The 21,303-nt window shown below is 44.9% G+C and overlaps 1 protein-coding gene across 3 annotated transcripts in view; it reads right to left on the reverse strand.

Annotated features, from left to right (window-relative positions):
* MXD4 (MAX dimerization protein 4) overlaps nucleotides 1-21,303 on the reverse strand; it is a 39,858-nt gene that overhangs the window by 9,173 nt on the left and 9,382 nt on the right. For all 3 annotated transcript variants that reach the window (XM_071447393.1, XM_071447392.1, XM_071447391.1), the window contains exon 3: nucleotides 20,551-20,580. In XM_071447393.1, the coding sequence (XP_071303494.1) occupies nucleotides 20,551-20,580 (30 nt within the window). The remainder of the gene's footprint in view (nucleotides 1-20,550; nucleotides 20,581-21,303) is intronic.

Consider the following 21,303-nt stretch of genomic DNA (forward strand, 5'->3'; position numbering starts at 1 on the left):
TAAACAACACCAACAAAGATTGGCTGAAGTATTCACAAAAAGAGCCCAATCGGATCCCCTGAGGCTGCTACCTTAACCTGGAATATCAATCTTTAAAATAGTGAAATTAGGGACCACTGATATTTATACAGAAAATCTTAATGAGGCAAATGTTTATTTCTGCATCTGTAATCTCTAACAACTACCTGGGGTAGTTGCATTTTAAATACAAAAACTTGTGTCAGGGACTAAATTCAAATAATCTTCTTGTTTTCTAAATGGCCTCTGAACATACCCACATGAGCCTGTTTCACTCAGCCCAACCTGGATGCAACAGTACCTAGACTGATGACAAGAAAGTGGGGACTGAAGATGAAGGAGCATATGTGAAGGAAGAGGAGAAGAATGGTACCAAATAGTAAATAGAGAGGTAAACACCTAGGAATAGAATGAGCAATATACTTGGAGCAGTTAGAAGTCTGATAAGGAATATACAGAACTGTTGATGTGAGATTTACTTAGTATTAATTCTGGAGAACATTAATGAAACCAGACTACATACTGAACTTGTCTGCCTCTTGCTATCTGAGGAAAGTCTGCTTACCACAGGGAGAAGAAAGCAAGGCTTTAGTGCACTTCCTTGCCACATCAACTGGGAGTTCACAGAAATATCACCAAAGTTCAGGGGCATGGCCGTGTGCCTTTTTAAAGCACAAACTCTTTAATGTTACCTGCCAGCCCAGTAGAGCAGGACTTTACAGAAGTGCCAGGAAGAACATGGGACTGAATCTAAGAAGAGTATTTTTAAATGACCAGTGAGAAGAATTAAAAGGGCTGAATATTAACAAAACTGCTTTAAGGCTTTTCCAGTACTACCAGCTGATACTGATAGCAGTTAATGTGCTAAACACACTTGCTGGAAGACCTCCTCTAACTTCACTTTTTATCTTAAAAGGACTTTTTCTTTCATCTAATTACTCAACACCTATGAATCCATTACAGATTTTAAAGCATAAGCTTTACATAGATCTTTACATAAATGCAGACATGTTTATGTGACTAATTCATTAATTATAATCAATAGCATAGATTGTGAAAGTACAAAAAGAAAACCAGCCCACCACAACTCCTCTAGTACTGGAGTAAATATCCTCACGTTTTTCATCTTAGAAAAAACTGTAAGAATGTAAGAAAACATTTCAGGCATGTTACATTAACAGATCACACTAGCAGGAACAAGGGACTCAAACTTCACAGCAGATAAGTTGTCTCGTACAGGCTCTGCCAGCATTAATTTCTCTCTTTTTCTGCAGGGACCTGACAGCTTTTGCTTTTCCTCAGCTGCCTGTGACCACAGGAGGAGGGAAAGGCACTCACAGAGGTAATCACAGCCAGAGCTGCTTTGTGTTTTGCAGCTCACGCCTTAAATTCCACCTAAAAAAATAACAAAAAGAAAGGAAAAAAAAAAGAAAAGCAGCCTAATGTCAGAGCAACAGGGTAACAGTCTCTGTGCATGAAACATGGTTGAAGTTGGGTAATTACACTCTGCTCCAGCTTCCAACACCAGTGTGGATCTGCCTGGACACCAGAGCTGACAGAAAAGGGCAATTTCCTCACCTCAGGTGGATGCACAGAAATATCCCCCCCCATCACTGATACTGATTTCATCTGGGAAGACAGGGATATAAAAATGCCATCCAAAATCCAAATCAAGCCTGCAGCTCTCTGTTTTGGGTGTAGCCCCACATATGGAGAGGTGCATGGGTGCCCAGGTCTGATTTACCACATCGTCCTTTGTGCCAGATGATAAAGGGGTTTCAGATGTTCAAGACTCCAGTGTTTCCCCACAAGCAGGTTCACAGCAGGGTCCTCTGAGTCTGCTTTACAGCTCCTCTAGTGCTTGGTAAGCCCGGGCTGGTCAGCATTCCTGGGCAGGGGCCATGTGCAGCAGCTGTCTGGTGGTTCCTCACATTCACATAAAGGACAAAGCCACCTGCTGACAACTGACCCAAAGGCTACCAGCAGGAACTGCCCTAAACTGGTTTTGAATCCATGTAAGCATGATGGGCAGTAGAGGCAGGGCTTTCAGAGCCCATGGCAGAACCTGGAGCCCCACAGCATGGAGGGACAAAGCAGCAAAAAGGTGGTATTAAGACTTTTCCTACAGAACAAGGACATCCACCAGACCCTCACAGGAAGACCACTCACTGACTCTAGTCCTTGCAGACTCCAGTTTGCTCAAGTGTTTGGCTGTGAAAAGGCAAGTTCACCACTTCTCAAAGAAAGGGTTGCCATACAAAGATCTATTAAGATCTTTGACCCTAATCAATTTCATAATTGTGTTAAGTGAGTCTATTAAATAATAGTCAATAAGCTTTGCTGCATATGTGAAATCCCAGATGGAAATCCAAGCAGTACACCAAGAAATGGAATACTAAGATGCAGAAAAAAAATAAGAAACAAGAAAGTCCATTGTTCACCCTGGATAATCTTCATTCCAAGGAAACTGCAACAACTCCAAGAAATTCCTACAACTACTTGACAGGCGGTTGCAATGGGAACAAAAAACTTCTCTGTGGGGCTAAATAATGCAACAAAAGGCAATGGCTGTGGATTCAGAGGTTCAGGATGGGCACAGGGAAACAAATTTTTTATTGGGGCAGTGGTGAACAACCAGGATAGGTTGCCCAGAAAGGCAGTCCTTGGAGGTTCTTAAAGATTTACCCAGACAGAGCCATAAACCTTCACAGACACACATCCGTGTCTATGAACGTGTAAATACAAAACTGCCTGTAACCCTTCAGCATCTGACTCACAAGATTGCTCCTATTCATGTACCAGCAAAACATCCCCAGCTGTGTGGCTTGAACCTGTGCCACTCTGACTGACAGACTGCTGGTAGGTTTGTGGAGTGACCTGATCCACTGCAGCCTTTCCACAGGGGCTCTCCAGGGCTTTGTCAGGTCCAGCACAGCAGAGAGAAATGGCCTGCAGCCATCAGACAGCAGATAGCTGTTCAAGCAGCAATTGCACAGTTTTTTGACAGCAGCAAAGGTGTGTTTCCTAAACCATTCAAGTATAAATCTACTGGCTTTATTTAGAGGCCACTGAGCTGCACAAAGCCAGCTGCAAAGGCAAGGGCATATCCCAAATGAGCTGCTCAGTCCTCAGCATGGCATGCCTCAGCCAGGCCCTGGTGACATTGAACGGCCACAGACACTCATGATCCAGGGTGACATTACTGAGTTCCTGTGAAATGTGTGCCTGTCCATCCTGCCACCCCAGCTGGGCACTCCCTCCAGACAAGCTTCCAACAGCCCTCCACGTGTTTGTGGTGGGTAGCACGGGGTGGGCATTTCCTGGAAGCTGCATCCAAAGATAAACAGTTCCCAGTGCTGGCATCGTGTTCCTGACTGCCAGAGGTCACTTGCTGAAAGTGTCAGAAGGGCCATGCTCATCTGTTTCTGAACAATTGTGAGCAAGAGCATAAAACTCACTACAGAGAAGTCAAAATCATGACAAGTGTTCACCTTGCACATCGTCCAGGTCTCACTCCACTGCCCCCATGGAGCACAAGAATGACTCCCCCATGCACCCATTCTCTGCTGACCCAGAGCTGGCTGTGGAAAGGAAGAAGCCATTCTATCAGCAGTCTGTCATCCTGTGGGCATCCCAGACCAGTTCTGTCTGGTCCACACCTGCTCCCTGCTACTAGCAGACTCCCAGTCTGCCAGTGGAGCTGTCCTGGCCATACTGGCATCTCAGACATGCAGCATCTCCAGCTGATGGAGGAAGGATCCAGAAGGTTAGGAAATGACCAAAAAGCCACTAAATGTCTATATTCCCACACTGCATGTCCTGATCTTCCCTTCATGCTGGCTCCAGCAGTTGGCAGGGTTAGACATGATGTTGCTTCCACATGCACAGCCCATCGTACCTCTCACCACAGTGCACCACTGAAGCAGGCAGGAAATAATGCTGCCCTCACAAGCAGGCCCTAACTGTGCTTTCTGTAGGGTACCTTAGTGCTAAAAACACTTATGTGACTGAACAAACACTTGTGTGACTGAACATGTGTCTGTTTCAGATGTCCCAGTTTTACTCCACCAAACTGGCTCTGTGTACAGGAGGTTGACATACTCTCAAATCAACTGCTAGATACGTTTGTTTGGTGCTCTTCTGAAAAGAAAAGGACACTATAGATCAAACTCAAGCAATGCAATCACTACAAGCCACACCACTGAGAATAAGCAATAGATTTGAAATAGATGTAAAAATTAAAAATTTGTCATTTCTGTACATTAACCATTTTGATCCAAAAACCAGACAGCATCACGCCCTATCACAAAGCAAATTCAGTACAAACTTAATAAAACTAAACCCCAACTTCAAAGAATAGAAACCTATTTGAAATTAATCTAGAAGACACAATATTACAAACTGGACAGAGTCACCTAAGCCATTCTGATTCCTTCTCTAATGTTTCACTTTTTTTTCCACATTCAAACCTATCCTGGTGCTGTGCAATGAAGTTAATACACAAAGGTTTAAATATAGAGCAGTTACTAAATTTTTCATTGTTGCATAAGGACTGTGTAATCTGGCTTAATAATGTGCATAGGGTAAAGTCAGAGAAGAATCTCTGCACCAAAAATTCACTTCTGGAGTCAAATGTTATCCAGATACACTATGAACCAAAACAGTCTGGCCTCAGCCCACAGCTTTGGGTCAGAGACACCAGCAGTGAACTAATGGTGGTGTTCCCTCCTTAAAGCAAGGTGAATTTATCTCCCTGCCAGACATGAAATTCAGCATAAAATACAGAAGTGAGCTAACTGCAATTGTAAGACAGTCATGTTTTTACAGGAAGACTCTTCACAGATTTATTTATGAAATGCAAATACCTGCGTACAGGGAACACTCAAGTTTTAGACAGAATCAGCAAAGAGAAGCTCAGGATACTTTGTGACATGCACTGGGTCAGGACGAACACTGACAGCATCATTACTCATAAACAACATTACTTCAAAGTTTTTAAAAAATGCAGAAATGTAGCAGTAAAAACCTCCCTAGTGTGACTTCAGGGTTCACCTGCCACCAAGGTAAAACGAGGGCGAGAAACTCTGCCTGTCCTCTGATACCAGCTTCAATCCCTTCTTACTGGAGCTTGACACAACAAGGCAACATCTTTTAAGGGCTGCAGCTCTTTTTATTCTGTGCACAGTCACACTCTGAAGTGGTGACAAAATTTTGCTGCAAATTGTTTTAATGGTACTGAAAATTTAATATATTCATATTATTTTGTGTAGCCCTGGATATCATGGCCACATATGCAATGTTGGTAATCATGCAATTATGTACCCAACTCTGCTTAGTGGAAGCTGGTACTCAAGCATACTTGCCTCGCTCCTCTTTAAGCTAACACTCTAATGAAAGTGTCAGGAATTACATATTTACAGCTTGACAAGACTTTTTGTAAGCTACCAAAGATGACTCTGTACTAATTAAAACACATTTGTTTACAAAGGCATTTAAAGAGATTATTTATAAGCTTCCAGCTTACGAAATCACAGAAATTCAATTAGATAAATGGTTCTAAAGAAACCTATTTATTAATGATTCAGACAGTATTTAGCATATCTCCAGCAAAATATTAAACATAATGGAAGATAACGGCCCTCTACTGCAATAAAAATTCCTGTTTCTTTCAAATTTATTTCACTCAGAAACACTTTTAATACTTTATTCTCTACAAAGGATACCTCAAATACTTTTTTTTCTTAAGGATGCTCTAGCTCACACTTGAGCTGCTCAATCTATTTCAACTACACAACAAATATGCTTTAGTGAAAAGGAAAGAAAACCTCTTAGTATTAAAGCACTGTACCATAGCAAGGCACCCAGTGTGCAGATTGCTCCGAGATGTGTGAAAAGCTTGCTCACAGCTGAGTGCCTTGGAGTCAAACCCAGAAAATGCAGTCTTGCTCTTACAGCAAACCTCTTGGCTTTTTATTACCCAAGGAAAGATAAACCAAACACCAGGAAGCTGAGGGTCTTTTTCATGGTAAAAACAAATGCCTGAAGTTTGCCCACTGGTGAAGATTCATCCAAGGCATTTTTTGTGTGTGTCTAACACCTCATAGAACCCCTGCAACTAAATTCTGCAGTAAAGCCCACATGGAAACTAACAGGGAGGAAGAGCAGCGAGTGTCTAATTGCAGTGATTGTTAATGAATTAAATGCAACAACCCTGCAACCACCCACTTTATTTACTGTGATATTAACTGTATTCATCCTCAATATGCATTTCCAGCATGCTGAATACTTGTGTGCATCTGCTCTGCTGAACCAAAAGCAGCCACCTTGGAAGTGTCCAAACATGGGATAACAACTGCAGCAAGCACCTCTTAGCATCACCAGCTTTCAGAGAGTCAGTGCTGCTCTGGACTCATCTGCAAGTTTTCACATGAATACTGCCCAGCAATGTCTGGTGCTGTTCCCAATGCTAAGGAAATAGAGAAAACCTCTGCTGCCTGTTAACACAGCCTGTGATTTCCATGTTTTGCACATTTTATCACTCTGAAAAATATTTTGGTTCTTTTACACTACATCTAAATGCACATTTCAGCAGTTACAGTGCATTTTATTTACTTTCCCTTAGTGCCACTTCAGCCCACTAGATGAGTCCAGACTCCACACTTGACTTTTACCTTTTCACCTTCCAAAAGATGCCACTTGTTCACATTTTAGAACATAGACCTGGAACCAGAACTTACTCCTACATCTTTCAGTACACGTAAGTTAATGGAAGCATCTGCAGTGCCACAAATGGATGCATTTTTGGCCAGTTAACAGAAAGCTAGCTGGAATGCAAGCTGGAAACAGGTGACTAGTAGCTGGTCTGTGAGAGGGAAGCTGCTGACTCCTAAAAGAGGGAATACCTGGGCGACCTTGCTGCCCATGTTGCCTCCTTTGTCTCTCCCATCATTACTCCTCCCTCCAGTAGCTCTTTGCTGAATGCGGTGACAATTGCCTGTCCTAAGTTACAAGAGCATTGGGCTACATCAACATCTCCTCATCTCTCAAAATTCCCACAAGGAGATTTTGATGCACTTTGTGCTCTGGTTCCCAGCAGAAGGTGAGCTGTGGTCACCCATGTGCTGTATACCCTGGGAACCTCAGCTAAGAAGGGCAAATGACAGCAGCTCCCGAGGCTTGCTTTGGGCTGGAATGACCCTGCAAAGCAACCTGGACAACACCAGCATGAGAGACCTGACCAGAGCCTCAGCAGCTGGTGGCTTGCCAGAGTGCCCACGGGCTGTCCCTTCAGGAACCCACCCAGCAGCAGAAGCACACAGACTGATGCATGTCCCACAGTCACATCTGACTTTGGCCACCAGAAGAAACAAAAGCCCAGTGGCACAGTTAGTGCCTGTTGCTGCACTGCTCCTCAACCTTCTCCCACTGGAGCTCCCCTGCCTGCAAAGTGAGCAGGAGCTGTCTGAGGCGTGCGAGGTGTGACAGGGATGTGTCACACCATGGTGCACGCTCACCCACGGCCCTGCACCGCCCCCAGGCCCAGCCAGCAGCCAGGAGGGGCTCAGAGGAGCCCTTGGGCAAGGCAAGCACAGGCAGGAGCACCTCAGCAAGGACTCCAGTGCAAGGGGAACACCAGCAGCTCTCACTGGTACCTGTTTTACCCACTGGGGAACCAGAGCCTTAGCCCCTGCAGCACTAAGAGCTGCAGGACCATCATCTGACCACTCTCCTCTCCTTGTTTTTTTCTAGACTCATCCCTGCAGGCAGGTTTTTCCTCACAGCTTTCCCCATGCTTCAGCCATCCCACTGTCTTAAGCTGCTCTTATCTGAAGAGCAGCCATGAAAGGTTTAAAAGCCCTTCATTGTTCTTGTGTCTCGGCAATAACTAACAGCAACACACAGAAATCTGAGATGTACTTCATGTGAAATGTCAACAGGAATTTACAAGCTATACAGGGATTCTCAAAAGCATCACAAGCAAAAGTAATGGCAGCTGGATATCATTTGTCTTTCCTGGATGGTATCCATCATAAATTTACATGTATGAGATTCTACATCTTTTGACCATAGGCAATAAATCTCTGACCTTGCAAGAATGTGAGGCAACAGAAATCAAACATTATGCAAACAGCTGAAACCCATTGCAGTATGTTTTTGCCCTTGTATGGATTTCTTTTCTTCTGCAAAAAAAGGGAAAAAAAGGAGATTCCAACCTATATTTTAGCATTTCAGCCTTTAGGTTGTGCTCATCTATAAAGAACAGTTTTCTGTATTTTAAACCTTCAAAGTCAACGTCAGACAAATAGGAACAATTCTTAGAGCTATAGAAAAGGAATTTCTTTTTCAGGTGTCTTCAATTTTTAGCCCTGTTACCTACTGATTGTCTTTAACATTTACCCCTCTAACACTTCTAAGCAATGGCAAGGGAGGTGTCACCTGGTACCACGAGCTCAGCATCACACAGTACCGACCTAATCCAGGCAGATGAACAACAGTGCCTTGTAGAGAAATACATGAGTGATGGAAATATCATCATACATACTGAAAACAGAGTCCACAAAAAACTAGTCAGCCATGCTTTTAATAAACCTATTTAATACTTCATTCAGCCAGCCACCCATTTGTTTTGCACATTAAAATGTGCACATTGCAATTTAGTAGTCCTCCTAAATTAGACCTCTCAAACCCATCTGTCTTACTGGCACTCAAGTTTCTTAGATTACACTGCAGGGAGACTCAAGTTTGTCTGCTACCTCAGAATAGTGTCAGACCCAATTAGATAAGGAAAGTGCTGCCACGAGATCATGCCATTACAGGATCAAGCAGTTGTAATTCCCACTTGATGTGACATGGAGGCACACACGTACTCACACGCTGCCCATGGAGCCCCAGCAGTGGGTCAGGACGTGCAGCAGTAAAACTTTGGCCCTCCCTGGCAGTGGAGCACCATAAAGCAAATTGGCACAGCACATCCAAAGCCATGGTGTGAGTCTGCAGACCTGCAACAGGTGTGTTGGCCTTTGCCACCTTTCACAGTACTCTTGGAAGGAATTTGTCAAGGACTGCAGAGTGGGTTAAAGAGAATTACACTCATTTAAACAAAGAAAAGCTGTGTAGCAACAACAGGTTTGCACTGGGTTTACACGCAGAGGGGAACAGGATGATAGTGATGATTTTTCACAAATTAACCATTCACCACCAGGTGGCTGGAGAGGATGCAGTCTGCCTCCCCCAGAAGTGGCTCCTGGGAGCTGCAAGTCCCTCTCACATGGGGCTCCAGGACCAAGGTGCAGCTCAGCTCTGTGCACATGAGCTACACGTTTATCGACTGACAACACCCCAGAGCAAGTCACTGCTTACAAATCAGCTCATGGCTTGAAACCGGCTTTAATTATCAGACTGTTTCCCCACATCAAAATGCTAAGCAAGAACATCGTGTCTCAGGACAGCTGCCAACAGGAAGGATCTTAAAAAAAAAAGTGTGGGGGAGACTACAATGCTTAAATAAGCCTAGAGAAGTTGAGCTGCAGCACAGCACTAAGCCAAGAGAGCACACTACTGGGCCTAGTGAGCTTTTTCTGCCTAATTTTAAACCTCCCTATAGACCTAGTTATTTTGTACGTGTGTCAAATGAGAGGGGAAATGTGTTCAAGTTTGGGGTTTTTTTTAATACCACGGTATGATGCCAAATTAAAGGAGAGGCAAGTCAAGTTGAATTATTTTAGCTAAATTAAAAACATGCATTGCTGTCACACACTGAGCACAAGGCCTAGGGATAGCAGACAGCCAGAATTAAGCAGCCTTTTCCTGCATCAACTTAAATGAGTGTGAAGCATTAATATTTGCAATACTGGATACCTGTGACTGTGGTTTTATTGTCTATTGAACCTCAATATCCAAATACCAAGTATTCAGTTTAAGCAGCCTGACAAATGCTGTAGGGACTCCACCTTCCACATGCACAAGGCACCAAAAGAAACAACAGCAATTTACACCAGTTTTAAAACCTCATCAGAGCTAAGGCAACTCTGTCTCCAGTTCAGCACCTAAACAATTACTTGCTCCTTCACAGTGGTAGGAAGTTTTAAGCTCTGATCAGGAAACTATCAGAAAGAGATATTTAGTGCTATGTGTTACTTTCATTTTTGCTTCTGCTATTACTTCCTCGGCACATGCACCTACCAAAGCCTCGTGGCCATCTTAGAGGGAGCAGCTAATGATGGCAGCTTGAGCGTGCACAAGTGAATTGACTTGATTGGGGAAGGAAGTGGTGGGTGTTGCTTTTACCAGCAAGTGCAGATACTTGAGATGTGTTCCAGTGAGACAGCTGAGGTGCCCTGGGACAACAGCAGGGTGCCTGTTCCAGCCAGCTGAAGGCTGGTTCAGACCCCAAGTGAGAACAACAAAGGAGAGAAGAAAAGAAATCGCACTGAAGTAATTAAGAACACATGTCCCCAAATGTCTTGCTGTATGTCTCCAACTCCCTCATTTAAACCTTGTAATTAGAGGTGAATGGAAGACAGTGAGGTGTATGTATAAACAAATTTAGGGGAGGGATTAAATGCACTGACTGTAATTAAAGATGGTCACTTCCAAGGCTGCAATGGGTACTTTTACTTTCAGGTGAATTAAAAGCTGAATAACACCTATTTCTGCCACCACCCCCCCCAAACAAAAAAAGAAAAAATCTGACATCAAGGGACAGTGGAGGCTTGAAGATATCTGACAGTCCTGCCTCCAAGTTTAGATACAGCTTGCCACAAAACCAGTAGTGCCTTGTTTATAATTTAATTTCCAACCTATTTCCCTTTCCATTGAACAGTATAAAACTAGTTGTCTCTGAGCCAGATAAGGTGCAGTTGAGCAGAATCTGAAAATGATCCATCTGGGGATGATAAGGTATGGAACACCTTTCAAAACTCTCCTTCCTTCTTTCTTCCCTGCAAAATTGAGCTCAGATTTCTTAAGTGCAGTGTCCTGAGGTTATCTGGCAATGGAAGGAAGCGCCAGAAGTTTGGACTCACTTGCCATGTGAGTATGTAAAGTCAGACAGTGGGAACCAAGACACCCAACAGTCTATTTAAAACACCTCTTAGCACCTACACCCAATAACTGCTTCTAGCAAACATACACAACAAGCTCCCAAATTTCCCTAGCAGAAATTATTTGCTCCACCCATGTTGTTCATTGCAGCAGTCAACACAACAGCATTTACCAATCGGGATTAAGTCAGCTTTCTTGGGGAATTACAGGGTTTGCTACCTTTATGTTTTGTAAATACCAGCTAATGTGCTATGTAAGACACAGAGTGTCTGTGCAGCTGGTATTTGCAAACACTGCTGGTATTCCTAACTTCAATAGGAGCTGCTGAGTCCTGACAGCAATTACATGCCAGGCAGGCCCCTTATTTAGCATCTTGTATCTTCATTTAGTTACCCAAACTGAACCATCAAGGAAAGAAAAGCAGATAAATCTGTTAGGCATCAGTCCCAAGGAGGCAGCTGGGAGAAGAGGACTCACCACTACAACTCCAGCCTTTTACAGGTGCTTTTCCACCTTCAGATGTAGTCTTTGACTGTTACACAAATCTGCTTTGTTGCAATAAGGTAGAACCTAATAAAGGCTTTCTTCATGTAGGGCATGTAGCCTGCAACCAGAGTTATTAGTTTTTCAAGTCAGAGGCATTGCAACATGACCTCATGTACATACATCCAAGCCCACACCTCTGCTGTGTCGGCTGTGCCAATCTCCACGTGCTACAAAATTAGTCACACTAATTTATGTAGAAAAAAGCTTGTGTAACATAAACTAGCATTAAACAATAATATTAGCCAATTGACATCCTTTGACAAGTTCTGTCACTCTGCTGTAGCCTAGAAGGATGTGTACATAGCTCAGCATATGTATTTCCATCGCAAAAGGCAGCACTCTATCTAAGTCCCAAAACACCTCTCTCCTTCCAAACATAGGGAGGGGTGGGTAGAAGGAATATCTTATCCATTCTTGGGGATTGCACAGTTTTTTAGGACAAGAGGAGTCAGTTTTTAACTGGATCCCATGCACAAGGAAGGGGATGGGGTAGGGGAGGAGTTGGTTTTGGTTTTGTTTTTCTAAAAAAGGCCCAAATTAAACTTCTGTGAAGGGACAGCATTATGCTTTTTCACATTTATAATCTGCTGTCTAAATGCTCATGCTCAGTACAGTTTCTGGAACCTTTCTGCATCCTCTGCAGCTGCCTGGATGTGATGCAGGGTTCAGCCTGCAGGCAGGCACAACTCCTACTGAAATTCCCTGGGCATGAGGCAGAGTTAGGCCCACAGTCTGCCAGTGTACCAAGGGGAAAAAACACAGATTAAAAACTACTTGACCTGCAAAGGAATTCTGTGCAGTAAATCTAAGCACAAGTGTCTGCTGACAGAGACCATGAGGGAAAAGGAGCATGAGCTACAGCAGGGAAGTACACACCGTTCCATTCAGAAAGAGACATTTTGAATTTGGGACCAGGCCATGGTATATCCAATACCCAAGTGAGGTAGTCACTCCAGGGAAAGGAGTGCTAAAAATAGAGCTACAGATGCCAATACAGCATGGAGGCAGGGAGAGGAAGGGACAGGACAAGCAACTCACAGAACACAGCCACCTCCTCCAGCTGAGGTTGATCCCTTTTTGTCTACTCGAAGCAAGGGCACTGGGACTCAGTGAATGCTCGTGACATACTTGGGAGAAAGAAAGGCAGGCTCCTGCAGATCTGGTGTGAATCCTGAGTGCAGAGCCAACCTTGCCTCAAAGAGCTGGAGCTGCACTGCTGACTTTCAGGCACATTTGCTGCTTCTTCAAACCACAGCAGGTACCACTTCTGTATATTGGTCTGTGGGCTTCCACAGACCTGACTGGCTGGGATTCAGCCAAGGATTCCCATTGCATTATGTAAGACTCATTTCAGAGGCCAGCTTCTTAAAGTCCATTAGCTGCCTAAATACCTTTAAAAAAACCAAAAATCAAATTCCAGCTCACTTGTCCAGATGTAGCTAAGCAAGCTTAAAAAACCCCTCTTTTTCAAAATACCTAATTCAACTTTTTTTTTCTCCTCCAATCAGGAGAGCAGCCACCATCAGGCCTCTCTTGCCCTATATGCAGGGAATCAGCACCTAACTGTACTGAAAGTACCAGAAAGTCTGGCCCATCCATCTCTACTTTGTACAAGTCCAGCCCACTTTCTCTACCATGCTGGATGAGAACTAGCCAGGTCAATTAGCAGATGCTGAAAACAGAAACCACCTTCTAGACAGTCCATTAGAGGCTGACACACAATGGACTTATGTTTGAAGAGAGGGATGAACAAATTCAAGTGGAAAAAAATGCATGCACTTGGTTTCTCACCCATCTGCTCCCTGCTGGCTGCTTGGCTGGCCAGGAAGCACAGAGCTTTCTGGAGCCCAGACCCAGGACTCCACTCATGCTCCACAGTCCAAAGCTGACTTCAGCAGGAAAAAGGACATAATAATTGAGTCCAAACTGTATTTTAGTCCCATCTTTCATTGCAAAATAGCAGCTTTGTCCAAATCATGAGTATGTGTACATCTCTGATACCTGTAATGTAACTTCCTGAGCAGATTAATTTTCAAGCTTTGTCTGCTTAATACACTCCTCCTGTCCAAACCAGCAGTGTAGGTAGGAAGACACATTTGTTGGGAGTGCATCATCAGGTGAGCTGCTCTGTGCACTGAAAAGACAACAGTTCAGTGCATAAGTATCCACAGCAGCTACTGCAGCTGGTACTGCAGGACAGTCACAGGTCCAGACACTTGCTGACTGCCCAGAGATGGGGCAACAGTGAGGAAAGAACAGCATTTAAGTACAAAGCTTTAAACCTTCCAATTTCTTTAATTCCACAGATCTGTCAGACTCAGAAGCATGGGTTGCTTCAGCAAAAGCACAGGATTAAATCTCAGTTCTGCAGGTCCAGTTCTTTATAGACTTTGCTAAACAAGCTCTGCAAAAAATATTATTACAGAGATTTTTAACACCTGGTAAGAGGGGCTTTAAGCTGACATTCAGCCTTGCACTGGCTGAGGCAATGCCAGTCACCTGCTCACTACAGCTGGAACCCTCAGAGAAGCAGTCATAGCTGGGGAGGGGGAGCAGATGCCCAAACCAGGGTGGCTTTCAGCTCACAAAAGTCAAATCACACTCCCAAGACATTACCTTGCTTAAGGAGTGCAAAGGTATGTTTATTGCAATTCACTGGGATTGTAATAAACCACTTCACACCAACCAGAAGGTGTAAAAAAAGCTCTTTTCTTGACAAGAAAACCAGCAGAAAGACCTAGTACAGAGGTTCAATTCTGCTAGCAAGACAACGTGGTTCCCACCACTAACACAGCAGCCACATTATCTGAATGGTTTATGTACAATCTGGACAGTTCCTAGAAATGGTAGCAATTTTTATAGACCCATTATAACAATGAGATCTTTCCCAGGTCAGTTAGACCCATCCAGCACAGCACTTTCCAGGAAACAGCAGCCAAAACTGGATGCTTAAGAAAAACATTAAACTGACAGAGAAGTGAACTGTAACTGCTCTGTACTGTAAATTAACACTGTAAATTAACACTGTCACTCCAAGAAGCCATCCCACCCTCTCCCCGTGACACATCAGGGTGTGCCTGTGACAGTGAGCTGCCTCAGGAAGGTGACCTGGCCAAAGGAGGAAGCTTCTCCCCTCCTGCTGTGCTGGCAGGAAGCAGGACCCAGGAGCACCAGTGTGCAGCCAGAATTTAAGCTTCCACCAGGGTTAAATTCCTGGTGGAAGCACAGCAGTAAGACACTGGGTGATCCTTCCCTGGAAGGACTGTACCTCCAGCACCAGTTCAGGGGTTTCCTCAGTTAGTGGTGGCACCACAGCCACTCAGCATGATGGATCAATGCAGTTACAGCTTTATGCTGCATAACACTGCTAACCACAATGGTAATTTGTGATTTTGAAAAGGCAGCCCATAATAAAAATAAACATTAAGCATTGTTTTGGTATGCTATTATTTCAATGACCTTTCAGTTCTGTTTCAAAACTTCCAAGTGTATCACCAACTGGCAATTACATGCTTTTCATTAACCCTACAGTTTACTAACGTGAAGAGCCACAGAGAAGATTTCAGGACATCCATCTAGGCATTCTCTCAGCTTATATAAACTTCAAACACCAAGCAACTCTGGTGGGTGAAACTGATGTACCAATGAATATAACTGTGCTCTTGAATGTGCAATTCCTCCATGAGAAAACCATCTATCAGGACTTAACTTCAGAGGCACCTGCTCTGTTTTCTGTATCAGCTAATGTTGTACATATTAATGCTCCCATCAAAATATATATTGCTCATCAAAGCCTGTGTTTCTGTAGGAATACCCATTCATGTACACAATGATGCAATATAGAAACTTTGTTCTGGAAAGATTTTAGCTTTAAGGACTGCACAAAAATTGCATCAGTATTACCTTCTGTGCACAAGGGAACACTTTCAGTCTCCCCCAGTCAGCACTCTACACAACACATACATTAAGCTCCTTTGGGAAGAAAGGTAGGTTTGGGGCTTTTTCCATCTTTAAGGTTTTGCAAATCACTGTGTCTCATGTATTCCCCATTCTCTTCTTGCACATCTCAAAGTTCAGGGTTGTCTCACTCAGTTGATCCAGGCCAGCTCCACAGCAGTCTCAGCTTGAACAGCAATGCCTGGTTTTTACCTCCATCTGGCTCAGCTCACCTGCTTTTGTCAAATCTAAGCCTGAGGACCTGGGACCTAGATCAAGCCATACCAGGGTCACATAGCACTTCTTCAGCTCATATGGTGCCAGTCTGGGGAAGGCAGCAGGTGGCTGATTTTGAGGTACGCTTATTCATTTCCTCTCTAATTCTTAAAAGCTGTTCTTTAAAATCATCAACTTTAATGAGCTGTTTCCAAAGACTTTGCCAGGGGAAGGGCAAGCCCTTGAACCCCTCCTGCAGCAGAGCTCCTCATGGCCAGGCAGGAGTGAATGGCACCAAGGAAGTCCTGATGGGTTGATCCCAGTATCCTCTGTCAGGGCTCCATGTGCTTTAACTGGAGGTGTCTCTTTCCTGCACTGCCCTGCACAAGCTGGGGAGAAGACCACAGTGAACAGCCAAGAACCTGCCAAGGGCAGGTTCTCCCTGCCTTCACAGAGCAGTGTGGAGATCTCAGCACAGTCTACAGGGCATACACCTTGGCTTTTAGCTTCTAGTGTAGAACTAGTAAACATTGATGCAAATAAATGAGATTATGCTGTGTCTTCTAAAGAAGCTTAAGTCTCTTATGAATTCTTAGGTGTTTTTTTACTCTATGAAAGCTGAATTCCTCTACACAGCTGTCAGGTCGATTTAAAAATTTCCTTGCAAAAAGTCACAATTATTAATTTACTTATTACTTATATTGCTCTGTGAAAGCCTACAGACCTAATGGTCTGGCTGGAAACAACAAAAAATACCTACATGAATATACATGTTTGTCATTAGGAGCTAGTTACATCCAAGTGCCACTCTGACTAACCTGTCTGTAAGATATTATTATAATATCTTCTGGGACCTCAGCTGTCCCTAGGATAGAAGATTTCTTGCCTTCCTGCTCTTTATTTAGGGGTTTTCCTGTTTCATGGCTCCAAGATGCACACCTTGAATGCACAGGACCAAAATGAGACTGCCATTAGAGGGACGAGTCCTTACAGAGTTTCCCTGTAACAAACCCACACTAAAGTTCTGAGCAGGGCATTCTAGGGAAACATAAAGCAGAGAAAAAGGAATTTCATGTATGAATCACTGAGAAACATTTTACCATAAATGTAATCTGAATTCTATCATATAATGAAATTTTTTCTTGCAATTACATTTCTGCTTTCGTCTTCCTCTGAGCACCCCCTCAAGAGCACACAGAAAAGAGACCCAGCAGTACCAAACACAAAATAAAGTGGTAGTGCCAAATGGCCAAGCCAGCACACACAGAGGTCAGCCACTGCCATTCCCACCAACATTGAAACCAGAGATAAGACCTCTGATGTGCAACAGCAGTGCAGAACCCAAAACAGCAGCATGTACATGAATGGCTGCCATGGCTTTCCAGTCACCAGCATCTCTGGCCATGCTGAAGCAGGACAGGAGAGTTGTGTACATGAGGAAGCCATTTCCCTGCCCTCCAGCACGAAGGGCAGCCTCAGACACCACGTGAGGTACTGGGCAGGGAGGAGGACATCCTCTCCTCCTCCTTGACAGGCTGCTGTGAGATAATCCAGTGTGCCTTGCCAGAGCAGCATCATGGCAGTGCTGAGTCAAGGCACTGGTTCTGGAAAGGAGACACCTCCAAAATCAACATCCAGGGCTTCCCAGCTGGCAGGGCAGGGCTGCACTGGAGGGGGAAGGCAGGCTCTGCTGCAGGGAGACACCACGGCTGTGAATCTTCCATTAAAGCGTGCAAGACACTTCATAGATCTTAATGTAATTTTAGTTAAACACAGTGAAAAACACTATGATCGGTATTATCTGCTCATACACCCACAGTGCTGGAGGAGGGGGTTGTTAAAAAGAAGAAAATAGAAATTGCAGGAGTCCTTCACACCAATACACCAGGCAGCTAGAACTGTACACACCTCATCTGCTTTTGTGAGCACCCATTTGCACATACAAGGATCTTGCACTAATTTGCAGGTTCTCACCAGGAAGAATAAAAATCTGGCTTCAAGTATAGTTTAGCTGCAGGAGGCACAGCAAGCAGCAGCAGTTAGAAACATTAGTTGTATAATCACAAGACATACTGTGCAGTTTACCTATTTTGACCTTGAGATGGCAAAGAAAGAAAAGGTAGCGAGGCAAGTACTATATGGTCCATCTACTACTAAGATACAACACAGAACTGAAAGTGAGATCAGTGATTGAACAATTAATAGATTCTCCTTCTGGCCCTGCATCTGCTGCAAATGCTGCTGTGCCTCATTTACTGTGCTGCTTAAACACGTTAAGGCAAAGCAAAAGGAAGAAGAGGAAAATAACTGAAGGAAAAAAAAAAAGAATATGCAGATGAAAGTAAATTCTTAATGATGAAGAAGGAGGAGAGGAAGAAACTGAACAGAATGAGAAAGAATCATAGTTGGGGGCAATTTTTTTTCTTTTAAGAAGTGTGACCAAAGGACACAATTTTACATGCAGTTATTTCCCTGAAGACTCTGTCAGCAGAACTTCTGCCCTGACGATGTCACTGCCTTAGCCAGTGCACTGCATTCTACTGCCCAGGCCTGTGTTTGTGAGCTTGAGCCTTCTCCAGTTCCTCTCATCACTAGGATGACCACGTGGCTATTAGGCACAGCTATCGTTTACTCATATTGCAATTAAACTACAGGAAAGCATGTAAGCATGCAAGGGAAGTGATGGTCTAGCTCCTACACAACTGCAACCACAGAACAATACACAAAAAAACCCCACAAGTTCAATCTTGTTGTGCCATCAACCACGTTTCAGGTATTTAGGAGCAAACAGGTTTAAATCATATCCACATACACCCCCTCGCTTTTACTGGATGCATGAAACTCGAATGACCACAAGCAACACACAAAAAAGGAACAAAAACCACCCGAACGGGCGTTTATCCTGCTGCCTGAATGGTGAGTGAAAGGCAGAGGCCCCGCAGTGAGGGTGCCACAGCGGGAGCGAGAGGCAGAGCGAGCACGATTGTGGTGTCCCTCTGTGTCCCCTCGGACAGGCAGAGCCAGCACGGCCGCGGTGTCTCGCGGTGCCCCTCGGACAGGCAGAGCCAGCACGGCCGCGGTGTCTCTCTCTGTGTCCCCTCGGACAGGCAGAGCCAGCACGGCCACGGTGTCCCTCTGTGTCCCTCGGACAGGCAGAGCCAGCACGGCCGCGGTGTCTCCCGGTGCCCCTCGGACAGGCAGAGCCAGCACGGCCGCGGTGTCTCCCGGTGCCCCTCGGACAGGCAGAGCCAGCACGGCCGCGGTGTCTCCCCGTGTCCCCTCAGACAGGCAGAGCCAGCACGGCCGCGGTGTCCCTCTGTGTCCCTCGGACAGGCAGAGCCAGCACGGCCGCGGTGTCTCCCCGTGTCCCCTCAGACAGGCAGAGCCAGCACGGCCGCGGTGTCTCCCGGTGCCCCTCGGACAGGCAGAGCCAGCACGGCCGCGGTGTCTCTCTGTGTCCCCTCGGACAGGCAGAGCCAGCACGGCCGCGGTGTCTCCCGGTGCCCCTCGGACAGGCAGAGCCAGCACGGCCGCGGTGTCTCTCTGTGTCCCCTCAGACAGGCAGAGCCAGCACGGCCGCGGTGTCTCCCGGTGCCCCTCGGACAGGCAGAGCCAGCACGGCCGCGGTGTCCCTCTGTGTCCCCTCAGACAGGCAGAGCCAGCACGGCCGCGGTGTCTCCCCGTGTCCCCTCAGACAGGCAGAGCCAGCACGGCCGCGGTGTCTCCCGGTGCCCCTCGGACAGGCAGAGCCAGCACGGCCGCGGTGTCTCTCTGTGTCCCCTCGGACAGGCAGAGCCAGCACGGCCGCGGTGTCTCCCGGTGCCCCTCGGACAGGCAGAGCCAGCACGGCCGCGGTGTCTCTCTGTGTCCCCTCAGACAGGCAGAGCCAGCACGGCCGCGGTGTCTCCCGGTGCCCCTCGGACAGGCAGAGCCAGCACGGCCGCGGTGTCCCTCTGTGTCCCCTCAGACAGGCAGAGCCAGCACGGCCGCGGTGTCTCCCCGTGTCCCCTCAGACAGGCAGAGCCAGCACGGCCGCGGTGTCTCTCTGTGTCTCTCGGAGCGATGCTCCCGGAGCCCTCCCGCAGCCCAGGGCCCAGCTGCACACACACCCTGGCACAGTACAACACCCTCTGAATGAACGCTCCTCCGGAACGGGGCAAAGCAGAGCTCCGCACCACGCACTGCTCTAAGCTCTCTCCTGGCTAAGCCCGGCTTTTCCCGGAGCTGCATTGGCCGGAGCAGGCTCGGCTCAGGCAGTGCCCGCTCCTGCCCCAGCTCACACTCAGCTCTCCGGACAGGACACGCACCAGGCAAGGAAACGGACGGAAGGGAAAAACTGATCTCTAGGTACTGACATGCAAGATGAAAATTAACGGCACTTTAGGCATACTTTAAAAGAAACATAAAATAACCCTGTGTGACACATTGTTCCCGAAAATCATTCACCTTAATCACAAAAATACTTTGTACTTACAGCATTTAACACCTCTAGCAAACAGTTGCTGCAATCAGATTCTTTGTTAGTAACAATTCGGTTAACCAGTTACAGCATTAATCAGTCCAAAGCTAACTATTAGGGATGTTTCAAAAGGAGCATACCAGACAACAGGGGGGAAAAAAAAAGCCAAATAATACTACAGTTATTAGATTTTAGTTGATAAAAAAACCAAAACCAACTTAATAAATTATTCACTGCTGAATCAAAATAATTTCAACAAAATGTTCTTCAATAAACACAGTAATTCAAATGTCAGCCATACATATTTTAATTATCTTTTTTTCAAGACTTACCTATGTTTTTCTAGTTCGTTGTGTGATGACCTATTAAAAAGAGAAAAGAAATATTAGAGAAAGGATAAATAAACCAAGATTTATAATATTTTAAAGACAATACCTGCATAAATTGCAAAAGAGTTCTCTAAAATACGTATTTAACATGGATTATGAAACAGCTTTTCTTTTAAATTAGTTCACTTTTAGATTCTTCAGGGTATCAACTTAATTTCCATGAGTAAACTGTAGGTTTGGGGGGAATTATAATATATTTGCATTTATTAGTGTTCTATACATTCAGAGACAGAAATGAACATTAAAAACTGAGCAGGTTAGTAATAAAAACAGCCCACGAGATTTTTATCAGCGAAGAAAAATTATGAGGGGGTAGAAAGTGTTCGAAGATCTAAATGGTAACAGGCAAGACCAAAAAGCACCCAAAAAGCCAGCTTTCAAGCCCATGGAAAAGCAGAAAGAAAAATCAGCAGCTAATCACTGCTGTTGTTGTTGACATCTTAATGGCAACAAAAGAGGAATCCTCTTAATTCTTCTCAGTCTACAAAGAGAAAATAAAACCCAAAAAAATCATAGTCCCTGTACTGACCACAGCAGCATGTTATCCTTTTCCAATCTACTTGGATTAAAGATTTTTTTTATTTCTTCAACTGATGCCACGGTTTCTTTGCCATTAGGAGGCAGCCCTAAATTCTTGGGGGATTTTTTTTTAAACTGATTCAGCTAAAAATATTCATTTTATTTATTTACACAGCT

Source organism: Agelaius tricolor, unplaced genomic scaffold (genome assembly GCF_023055355.1).
Source record: "Agelaius tricolor isolate 1412-34295 unplaced genomic scaffold, bAgeTri1.0.p SCAF_24, whole genome shotgun sequence".
Taxonomy (NCBI): Eukaryota; Metazoa; Chordata; class Aves; order Passeriformes; family Icteridae; genus Agelaius; species Agelaius tricolor.